Source organism: Uranotaenia lowii, chromosome 3, assembly GCF_029784155.1.
Source record: "Uranotaenia lowii strain MFRU-FL chromosome 3, ASM2978415v1, whole genome shotgun sequence".
In the NCBI taxonomy this organism is placed as follows: Eukaryota; Metazoa; Arthropoda; class Insecta; order Diptera; family Culicidae; genus Uranotaenia; species Uranotaenia lowii.
Window position 1 is genome coordinate 60727663 of NC_073693.1, and position 11496 is coordinate 60739158.

The following is an 11496-nucleotide window of genomic DNA, read 5'->3' on the forward strand; positions in this document are numbered from 1 at the left end:
ATTTTTGTCATTTTTGTCATTTTTGTCATTTTTGTCATTTTTGTCATTTTTGTCATTTTTGTCATTTTTGTCATTTTTGTCATTTTTGTCATTTTTGTCATTTTTGTCATTTTTGTCATTTTTGTCATTTTTGTCATTTTTGTCATTTTTGTCATTTTTGTTATTTTTGTTATTTTTATCATTTTTGTTAGTGGTAATATTATTCAGCTTCAAGCCAGCAAAAGTGGTGAATAAAACTGTTCTTCTAATGATTGCATGTGTAATGAATCAAGGCATGCAAAGTAAGACCGATCACGGTTTTATGTCGTTGTCAGTCTTCGTCGACGTTTCTTTGGGAAATTCCAAAAAACTTTGACCACAACTGTTGAAATTTGTGCCATTTGGAAATTTCCAAGTGTTGCAAGATTCCCCCTTCCATTGGAATGATTCATTATTTTGGAACACATTGTGTCAAATTTCTCAACGCAAAATGCCATAACAGAACCAGATGTTTAAATGTTGCATTGCAATTATTTGCAAATAACTTTCCACCCCAAAGTGGCGATGATCATTCACAAAGTTTTTCCCTAATTAGCATACAATACGCGCCGACAATCGCATGATGCTCAAATGGAAATATTTGTCACCGTTATGTTTCTATCTGTGAGGAATCGTGCCTGGCAAACGAGGAAGAAACAGTAAATTTCTCAGACTCTGATGATGACATTAACGCGCCGCGGCCAAAATAAATACATTATTATTGTAGCTAGGTCCTGCCTGAGACAACCGAATGGCGCAGCCCGATCGATTTTCTATCGGTCGCAATTTGTCAGAGGCTCATTAGCAGCCAGAAATCGTTGAATATTAATCACATGATTTAATCGCCATTTTGGCACAGTAGCAGTCAAGCAAGAGGACATTATTTTGTTTCCTTCTGGTTTTTTTTTTGTATTCCTTCTGCTGTTTGGTTCAAGGAAAATCGAAATCGTCATTGCGGAACAAGCCGTTTTAGGACCAAAAAATTTATTACCCATTAATGGCAGTTTTGATTTGGAAGATTCTTAATTAGATAAATTAATTGCGGTTCGGAATCGGCAAAGGCAACGGCATCTAATTAGGGCCAGTAAATCTCCTGCGATTAATTGATGACAGTCGTCGTGCGGTTTAAGCAGGGACAGCTAGGGATCTGGTTTAAATTATATCGAGGAATCAATTAAAGCTTTGAACGATCCTTACCCGTCAAGAGAAACCTGTTTCTAATTAACGATGATGAATTGGTTTTGTTATTTTTATTTTAACAATTGTCATCTTATTCCTCGTGGTATCTCAACTTTTAACCAAAAATCTAAATTTACGTTAAGAGCTTATACTTAATGTTCACAACAATTGAATACAAAACTTGAAGTTAAACGATGCTCTAAGTTATTGATACAGAATCAAATTGATTTTTCGGGAAATTTTAAAATTCAGAGCATTACAGTAGTATCAGAATCAGGGAAAATAGTATCGTTCAAGACGATTAAGGATTTACTGAAATGAAATTCTTGGTCTAAAATTTGTTTTAAAACCATTATTTCGTATCTGAATTAAAGACAATACTTATTTATTCATAAGTTCCCGGATTCTACCAAATCAAATGTTTTACTTGTATAAAATTCCATTCCCATGCCAAGTTGGGTTCCAGTTGCATGATAAGTATTCAGATCATTAAAAAATGAAAGTCCCCCTTTTAAACAATAATGAATATATATTATATTGTGGCCCCTCCCCCGTTTTTATTTGCTTACTGAAATCAAGAAGAGGATTCAAATAACCATAATTTTTTTCCGCTTTCGAATATCCTACCATGCCATATTTAGTTCCATTTGCTTGATTTTTTCTCCAGTTATTGATAAAATGGCCTAGAAGCTCCCTCCACCATGGCTATTAATTTTCTGTTAATTTCGTTCGATCCTGATCAACATCTAGTAGTAAACGTCATCAAAAGAATAATAAAGTCATCAACGAATTGAACGACCAAGCTAAAATGTCAATCAGGCAGCAATGTGAATATTGAATTAAATTTTTGTATTCCACTCGCATCACACATACGGTCATCCTTCTTTTTCATTTTCTGGATGTGTTGGAAAGAATTTTACGTTATGCGCTGTGCAACAGTTTAAAAAATCTAGTTGTTAACTTTAAAACGGTTTTATCCGGGTTTGCCCGGATATTTGATATCAAATTTTAGAACAGTCCGGCCCGGTCCGGTTGCCCGGATTTCATTGAAAAATGCCCGGATTTTGCCCGGATTTTCTCACTGTATTTGGCGAATAAAACAAAAAAAATTAAATTGTGTCAGAATTTTTTTTGCTACAAAACAAAAATATTTGAGCAGATTTAGCAAAAATAATCATGAAAGGATTTTTCGAAGACCTAGATACGATTTCAAATTTGGTTTTGAATTTTGATGAATAAATTATTTTTTTTCAATTCTTTTATCTAGATTTTTTTGAGTAATTTCTGGGCTTTGACAATATCTGCCCGAATATTGCCCGGATTTTTGGTCTTGATTTAGAAATGAAATGCCCAGATTTTGCCAGGTTTTTTATAAAAAAAAATGCCCGGATTGTCCGGGATACGTGCTGAAAAAATTCTGGCAACCTTAGTTTAAAAACAACAAGTTAAATTCATCATTGAAAGCTTAAACTGGCAATGCACAGGTTGTGTATACATGGGTGATTTCTTGAATGAACAATAAGAAACTGATGGAAGTTAAAATAAGGAATTCCCAGTTTTATTTTTAAAGTTTGAAAGTATATACTATAAGCATATACTAATTTAGTTTATCTTGCGCTTTAACATCAAGCTTAACAGCTGTTACTTCGAAACTTTTTTGATTTTCAAAAAAAAATTATTTTCGATCCAAGAGAGATGATATAATATAATAACAATAAGTGAAACATTTGAAATTTTCGAAACCAGAATATATTGTCATTCCAATGTTGGTTCCTGGAACGAACAAAAATGTGGACACCATGTTTTTCTTTTCAAAAATTTAGATTTATCGGTTTCCAAGAGGGTTATTTTCTCGAAACTACAACAATTCAGGATTAAAAGACAAACCTTTTAAAAATATTAAAAAAAATTTAAATTTAAACTGAAAAATTCTGTTTAACTTAAGCTGTTTTAAGCGTAGATTAAAAGAAAATCAGTCTGTGTGATATTGAGTTATCGTAGACCGTGAACAATGAATAAATAAACTTAAAAAAAAAACGATTCTTTAAAATTTGGAAAATTTATCTGAAAATTTAAACATAAGATGAAAAAAGTGTTTGGCATTTCAGAAGGAACTTTTATCAATAAAAACATCTTACCATTTTAAAACTTATTTAAAATTTTTAATCTTAGTACTCAAGGAAACATAGTTTATGGGGCTTTGTTTTAAGAAAAGGTTAAATTTTGGAATACTGAACTTTGTCTTTTGTTCTTTGTCAGATTTTGTATATCACCTCGATTTTTGGTGCTATGATGCTTAAAAAATTAAAATTAAGTTGAGTTATTAATTATTAATAATTAATAACCATTCATTGAATACTGATCAAAAAACAAATCTAAATGAAATAAAAAAACTGCTTCTGTATTTGTTTAGTGTTCATTCAATAAATGAATAATATTATTATGAAGATAAAAGTAAATGGTCTTAAAAGATTATTTCTAATTTTTTTTAAGTTATCTCAAATCACAAGTGTTGCAAACAGCACTAAAGAAAGTTTAAAGAAAGGTTTTATTTCATTCAACAAATTTATTTATTTATTAAATATATCAAAAATTCCAGTTTGATTAAAAACTTTTCAAAAAATTGTTAAAATACCCGTGTTTTACAGAATGGGGCAAAGGTACAAAATAAAACATCTGTAACTTTTTTCGCAGAAGCTGAAAGTAAGTTTTGTCAAAAATTGCAAAAATTTCTTAAATGATTTCAACATATTTTCAAAAGTTATCTATAAAATAAGAGCCGTTAAAAAAACAAATTTATATTTGGATCATAATAAGTTCTTTAATTATTTGCACATTGCAAAAATTTGAATTTAAAATCTGTGTCCTTGTGTATTTTTGCAAAACTCTTTTAATGTGAAATTTTGCATAAAGGAGAGAAAAAAATTAGGCTGGAATTGTTTTTTTAGAATAAATCATAGCACCATTAAACTTGTAAGGATATTCGAATTTCTTTAAACAAAAAAGTTCAGAAATTAGGTATTAAATACTCAACTTCAATTTTTTTTTTATGCCTGTGAATATTGAACACCTGTAATATGGCTTCCAACTGTTTCATATGTATAATCAGCATTCGATGCATAAATTTTGATTATAAAATGATTGGTTTCAAATTCTGAATTTGTGTAGTTATACTCTTTAAACCCCATCTCATTTTTAAGATAAGGTTTTTTGTGTCAAGATTTGAGATGCAATACAAAAGGTTTATCGAATTGCATATCTAAAATTACAATTGAAATAAGTTTCGATTCGTGAACGTCATAAAGTGGCGTAAAATTAAATGAACTTGGGTTAAAGTGATTTGGGATTGAATACCGCCGGAGGTGAGCCAATTTTCTGCAATGTTTATTAAAACTTTTTTTTTATTTTTGATTTGAAATTCGTTTATTTGGAAGGGTGCCGTGCGCTATACCGATTAAGCACCCTTAAACTTTTTTTTGAACACCTTTTGGGATCAAGGATTTTCTGGTTGCAGTGGTAAATTCATTTCGTGATCTAAAAATTTTATGTGGAAATATATACATGGAATAGGAGCTTTCAAACGAGCAGTGAAAACGCTTAAATTTAAAAAAAAAATTGAAAAAAAAGTTTGTATAACATCGAATACCTTTTCTGGGGTGAAAATATGTTTGATTATCTTTTTAGATAGGAGTTTAACCCGTCAGGTTCATTATTTTCTCGATGGGTGAAGGTAAGGATTGTGCTTAGTTCACATGATTGTACTGCAATAATCAAGGAATATTTTTCATCCAAAGTTATATTTTCGGCACTTTCAGTAAATCTCTGGCGATTTTTGAATGTAAAATTTTGTTTTCCCTTTCAATTTTCCTTGCAAAATATAAACTCGTTAATGAATCGCTTCTAAGATTTTTATTGCTATTTGTATCAATAAAAACAATTAAAAACTTAATGGGAATTGTAAAAATGTTTGAATTTGAAATTTTTATACAAAGCTTGAAGAGGTCTAATTTATACATACAGAAAAGGAAAAACATGTGTCGGTTCTATCTTATTATTCAGGTTTAAGTTATTTCACATTAAAAGTGATTTATTCTTAATCGCAACTTTCGGCAATAATTCCTTGAAGTTACCAATGTTGTTATTAAGTTTAAAAAATTAATCGAGGATTTTAAAGGCTCTATTCTGAAGAAAAAAATTGTACGTATTTTATAAAATAAGCGTATCATAAGCTTTTACTTTTAAGCACACGCATTACCATTTTAAGCATGATTAACAACGAACTTATAAAATGTATTCACTTCAACATTAAGTACAAGTTCTTTGATAAACAAAAAATGTTCATTACTTATTAAATTCAAAACTAGAATAGCTTTCTTAAGTCAAAATCTAGAATTTTCATAGAACAAAAATCTCAAAATAAATCAAAATTTCGATTTCTTATGATTTGTGTTGCCACTTTGATTCTGAGTGAGAGTACAATTTTTATTAAAAATCATGAATAAAAACTATGGAACTACGATCTCCTGCAATTTGATTCCATAACAAAGTTCTCACATTTGTATTTTAATCTTAAATAAAACTTTACTTCGAGAAGAAACTGAATTTTTGTTTGTTTTTTTATTTGGAATCTGAATTTTGCATTTTCAACCTGGGATCGAAAACTGAATTCTGAATTTTAGGACGTTTTTGATAATCTGAATTCTGAATTATAGTTTGTAATTTAAATATTTTCTTTCACAGTTTACGATCAGACGCTTGAGTGAGCAGTTTTGTTCTTCGGTCATATTTCCTTGAATTTTCAAGGCCTGGAAATGTCTGACGGAGTTGTGAAGAATACGCTGGTATTTCGGTTCCCGGAGAATGCGGCTGGTCCCACGCTTGTGGAGATGGCTCGTTTTGTCAAGGAATTCGACGCAGATAAAAACAAAATGGAGTCCATCTATAAAATATCGGATGAACGTTGTGTTTGTATCAAGTTCAAAACAGAACAAGATATGAAGGAGGCCCTACTTCAAAACCCTGAGAACCAGGAATTCCGTTACTCGAATGGAATTACCGTACAAGTGCAAATGTCGGTAGCAGGTGGATGCCTGCGTTATGTAAGAATTTTTGATCTGCCACCTGAAATTTCAGATCTGGAAATCTCCTTAGTTCTCGGTAAATATGGGAATGTGAAACGTTCGGTGCGAGAAAAGTTTCCCCCAGAGTTGGAGCTGAATCTGTTTACAGGTGTACGGGGTGTATATATGGACATCAAGAAGGATATACCGTCGACATTGTATTTCATGAACCGGAGGGGACGCATATATTATGAAGGATTGAAGTTTAAATGCTTCATTTGTAAGGAAGAAGGGCATTTGAAAGTCAATTGTCCGAAAAAACAGACCAAAAGTGGTGGACCAAGTGCAAGTAGTGCTATCAATGTTGTTGAAACCAGTGAAAACCAGAAAAAAACAAGAATCGATCTCGTACGCTAATGCAGTGAAAACAGTTGGGAACCTTACGAATGAACGTGTGGAAGAAAAATCGGAAAAGCTACAGTTGAACATGCCCAGTGATTTTTAAGTTCATGTTCCGCTTCGCAGCGAAATAAATTCGAGGCGGGCCGCTTCGGATTTATTTCGCTGCGAAGCGGAAAATGAACGGTAATGAATATTTTTCTTGCTGGGTGGAGGTGCTCAAGTCATCGAGAGATGAATCTAGCATCGCAGTACCACGGAACGAAACGGAACATGAGCAAGAGATGGGATCTGAAACGAGTGATGAAGAGATGGAAACATCGAATACGGAGAAGGTTGGAGAAAAACTCGGTAAGCGGCCATTACTCAGCGCAGAGAGGTCGACTTCGGATACGAGATACGGATGGTCGATGCGAGAGGATTCCGTACACACTATTAATTTTTTGGTGTAAATTTATGTCAAATTGGATGCACAAAATTGAATCATCACTTTAGACATAAAATTACACCAGAGAAAAACAGAAACGCTTGAAGTCATAAATTTTCTGACGTAAATTTAATGACATATTGGACATAATATTATACCATCGATGATATAAATTAATGTTTTATTAGACGCACAAAAGAAAAGCATCATTTTTGACTTAAATTTAGGTTGTTTCATAAATAACATTACGTTCTGTAAAATTTGGCTGGCATCAGCTATCGGAAACATAAATGTTAAGAAAAATACATTTTCATAGACAATTTTTTTGGTAAGGTTTCACAGCTTGCAAAAATATTGGTAATTTAACGTTTTTTAATATTCAAATTATTGAAATTAGCATTGGTGCGATTTCAATAATTCTAAAAGATCGTTCCAAAACAATTATCCTTACAAACTATAACATTTTGCTTAAATACGTTTATATATTTTCATTATTTTTCGGAATACCAAATGTCCAACAAAAAAAACCACTATCTTATTTTATATAATCTCAATAAATTTTATTATTCGTGATAAATTATACAATAATTGATCTATGTACAAAAATTCAAAAAAAAATCGAATACAATCCTATAAATGGTTTTTACAAATGCCTCTGATATGAAAATGGGTTTAAAATTTAAATAACGTATCTATGACCCTACAGTACAATTGTGAAGTAACTGCCTAAGAAAGATTCTAGATATGCAGAATAATCCGATATTCTAATCAAACTTCTTCAACAAATTTCTTGGCTGATGTCACTCATGACTCATGACATAAAAATATATATTAAAGCTAACAATAGCAGTTTGCTTATTCTACATGGAAAAGACCTTAGAAATAAAAAAAATAAGGCAGTCCGTTTGCACTATTCCAAATTTGAGGCAGGATTGCAAAACAAGGTAAGCTACAAGAACATGTGAACGATTCCTGATTAATAAAAAGACAAAACATAAATATTTTTTGCATCTTTAATTGGTAAATGTTTAAACGCCTTTGTGTATACAACGTGATTGTATAGACTAATGAAAACAAAACGGTATCTATTTTTTAAAAGCGCCATATGTACAAATAGAGTTATCAACTGGGTAAAATAGTATGTTTAAAGGCCTACATTTTTAACAAACTCATTTGTGTTCAAGATATTGAGAAAACAAAATATTTTTGCTAGGAGCTTAAAAAGCTGTAACACTTTGAATGCAATTTTCACGAAACAGCGATATTGGCTCATTAAATGTTTACCAAAATCGATACCGAAATTTAGTTTTACAATTTCGAAAACAAAACAGCGCAGCGTGTATAAACAAAGGCGTCTATATTTGCTTAGAAATCGGTTGGCAAACATTTTCGGTGGTCTTTTGAGACGTGCCTACGAAGAGGCGTTATCAATTGGTCCACATCACATAACATAATCTGTCGTCAATAAATAAGGTCATAATTTGTACATACATGTTTTAGGATGGAACTTTATACAATTTGTTCTCTGGATAGATAGAACAAAAATATCATTATTTTGTTAAATGCTTATCAAGCACAATTTCTGCCAGAATATTTGAATATGAAAGAACAAGCCGAAACACATCATGGCCCGTTTCAAGAGGGAACACACCACAAAAGAAGCATTCTATGTATCACAAAGAACAACAAAAAACTAATGCAGAGAAATTATGCCAGAACAGAAAATCATCTTGTCAAGCAAGGCTTTTCTTTTCTTATTCTTATTATCTATATAGTACAGTACCTTAAAAAGACTATGGTAATGGGTTGAATAGTTTAAACTTCTTCTGATCCTACTCTCGCAGTTTGCCGGAAGGAAGGGCGAGTAGTACCTTAGAAACCACCTAAGAAACTGCTATGTCTGCTGTCCGCTGGCTTCGCAACAACTACTGGAAGATCGGTAAGAAATAGTAGGACGTTCGTAATACGGTTGTAGGATGCAGCACGATAGTACGAGCGAGGTGTTCCTGAAAACAAAGGGGTTGTTTTTAATTTTGTGACAAACAAAATTGCCAAACAAACCTTAAAATGTTGAGCAGAAAACCAATTCTGTGGGAGCTCGCACATGAACGCCCGTAGTGATGGGTTGCTGTCCGTCGGCAATAGGTTATTTCTTCATCCCTCAGCAGACGCATCACTTCGCCTATGTTGTTGCATCTTTCAGCTCTCATTCCAAGATCCACCAGTAGCTGAAAACAAAAAATACTTTGTTAAATATTCTTTGAATCTTTGAGAAAGTTTTTGTACTTACCGCACCACTCCAAACACAACCGTAAAACCCGACTGGTAGGGCAGCGTCGTAGCTTCGGTAACATTTCAAACCGATTACGTTGATGTCGAACTGAAATGGAAATTTTGCCATCGGAACGCGTATTTGACCATCAAAATAAAACAAGAGCTACACTCTTAGAATTTTTAACTTGTAAGTTGAGTTTTAATGATCATAATTTTTCATCATGCGAGATGTTAATTTGAGTTTGAGGAGTAATTTTAAAATTCTTCAACTAGCATTTTGCTACGCGCTTCTAAAATAGATGTCAAGTGATTTAAAATCAGGTCATTTTCAATTTAGATGAAAAAAAATTAGGTCTTCAAGCGTTTCTGGCACGTTTAATTTTATAAAATTTTTGGTGTGTACTATCGAGCGAAGTAGGAAGAAGTTGCAGTCGGGTAGATGATTAGAAGGTGAAGTCTAACAAGTGAGATGATCCAAGCTTTCGCAGCCTATTTTGTATGATGACTTGGGTGGGAAATGAGCTGACTATGTGTTTATGTTTTGTGTTTGGTGACGGTGTTGGTATTTGATGTTCTGTGTTGTTTCAGTTCGTGATTGATTCAATGCTACATGATCTTTACAAGAAAGATAGCTTCCATCAACTTAAATACAATCACGATAAATGTTAAAAAGCAATTACTCAAAGAGTTCATTATACTAAATGATTTGGATGTTATTCTGCTACAAGAAGTCGCTTTCAATGATTTTGGGTTTCTTCCGAGTTTTCATGCTTTTGTGAATAGGAGTCAAGACAATGTAGGAACTGCAATATTGGTAATAAAAACCCTTGATTTTGCTGAACCTTTGCTAGATCCCATTGGGAGAACTTGTTCGATTATTTTGGATAATATAAATATAATAAATGTTTACGCCCACTCAGGATCTCAAGGAAAAAAAGAAAGAGAAGTTTTGTTTAGAGAAACAATTGTTCCACATCTGAACAAGTTTAATGCTACATGGACTCTTGTGGGAGGGGAATTCAACTGTGTTTTAGAAGCTAAAGATAGCAGAGGTCATTCTAATCAGTTTTGTAATGGCTTACGAGATTTTGTAAATCTATTTAAATTGAAAGATGTTGGTCAAAATGATCACCGTTACACATTTTATAGATTTACTTCTGCCTCTAGACTAGACAGATTCTACGTTGGCTCTGAAAATGCAAAACAAAAATTCGAGTCGGGATTTTGTCCCTACCGAGCAAATCCCGAGACGTTTTTTTTTCGATAATTTACCCAAAATCCGCTCAATATTCAGGCATATTTGGAAATCATTCAATGAAAATCATACAAAAACGTCCAAAAAATATTTTTACACATACATAATTATAATGATTTCATTTAATTTTTGTTTGATTATACAAAAAAAGTTAAAAAGTTTAGTCAAAATTTTGGAAATCGGTCTGAGACTAATTTTTTTCAAGAAGTGATAAATTTTATTTGAAAACTGTATTCAATTTGTTCACCTCGGGAAAGATTTCGAGGGTTTGGCTTTAGTCATGAGTCGAGATTGTTATTCTTAAATCATTTAAGTCATTTAATCATTTAAGAACATTTCACTTTGCACCTCCGAAACCCTCCTCCTCCACCCGCTCCTACGGCCATATCCTACGGCTATATATAGAATATCAAAACATCTCATCTTGATATAATTTTTGTTTTTCATGGGTAGGGAACAGCATTTTTGATGTCTATGTGGAAATTTTTTAGGTCCTGAACTTAAATCATTTGTCTGATTTTGTCCATCACTTGTAGCTTAGGTGATTTCTAGAAACTTAAAAGTTGACCAGTTTTCAGTGCAATTTATCTTTGGAAACTTTTGAACCAACAAACGTAAGTGAAAATCAAGTATGAAAAAAAACTTTTTCTTTACCTACATTCAGCTTTGACTCAGATTTTGCCTAGATCTTTCGATTTGAGAGATACATCGGTTAAAATTTTTTAATTCATCATTTTAAGTAATTTTTCAACATAATGTTTCAATAATTTCTGACATCACTAAAGAAAGCCGTTGAGTTTTTATAAATCATGATTTGAATTCGTTTTATTTATGCAAATCAAGAATATGAAGGTGATAATAGTTGGACCATTTGAAGATAAATT

General features: G+C 32.2%; 1 protein-coding gene across 1 annotated transcript; it reads right to left on the bottom strand.

Annotated features, from left to right (window-relative positions):
* Window positions 1-8894: 8894 nt before the first annotated feature.
* Window positions 8895-9495, bottom strand: LOC129755121 (uncharacterized). The gene is made up of 3 exons (XM_055751454.1): window positions 9374-9495; window positions 9145-9311; window positions 8895-9089 (listed from the first exon to the last, which is right to left on the bottom strand). Exons 1-3 carry the CDS (start codon window positions 9482-9484, stop codon window positions 8978-8980), a joined length of 390 nt encoding a protein of 129 aa, XP_055607429.1. The 5' UTR covers window positions 9485-9495; the 3' UTR covers window positions 8895-8977.
* Between the last annotated feature and the right edge of the window lie 2001 nt (window positions 9496-11496).

Coding starts and splice junctions, on each gene's coding strand:
- LOC129755121 (XM_055751454.1), bottom strand. CDS start 9,484: ATGGCAAAATTTCCATTTCAGTTCGACATCAACGTAATCGGTTTGAAA. Junction 9,312..9,373: donor GTTGTGTTTGGAGTGGTGCG/GTAAGTACAAAA, acceptor TTTTGTTTTCAG/CTACTGGTGGATCTTGGAAT. Junction 9,090..9,144: donor TTTCTGCTCAACATTTTAAG/GTTTGTTTGGCA, acceptor CTTTGTTTTCAG/GAACACCTCGCTCGTACTAT.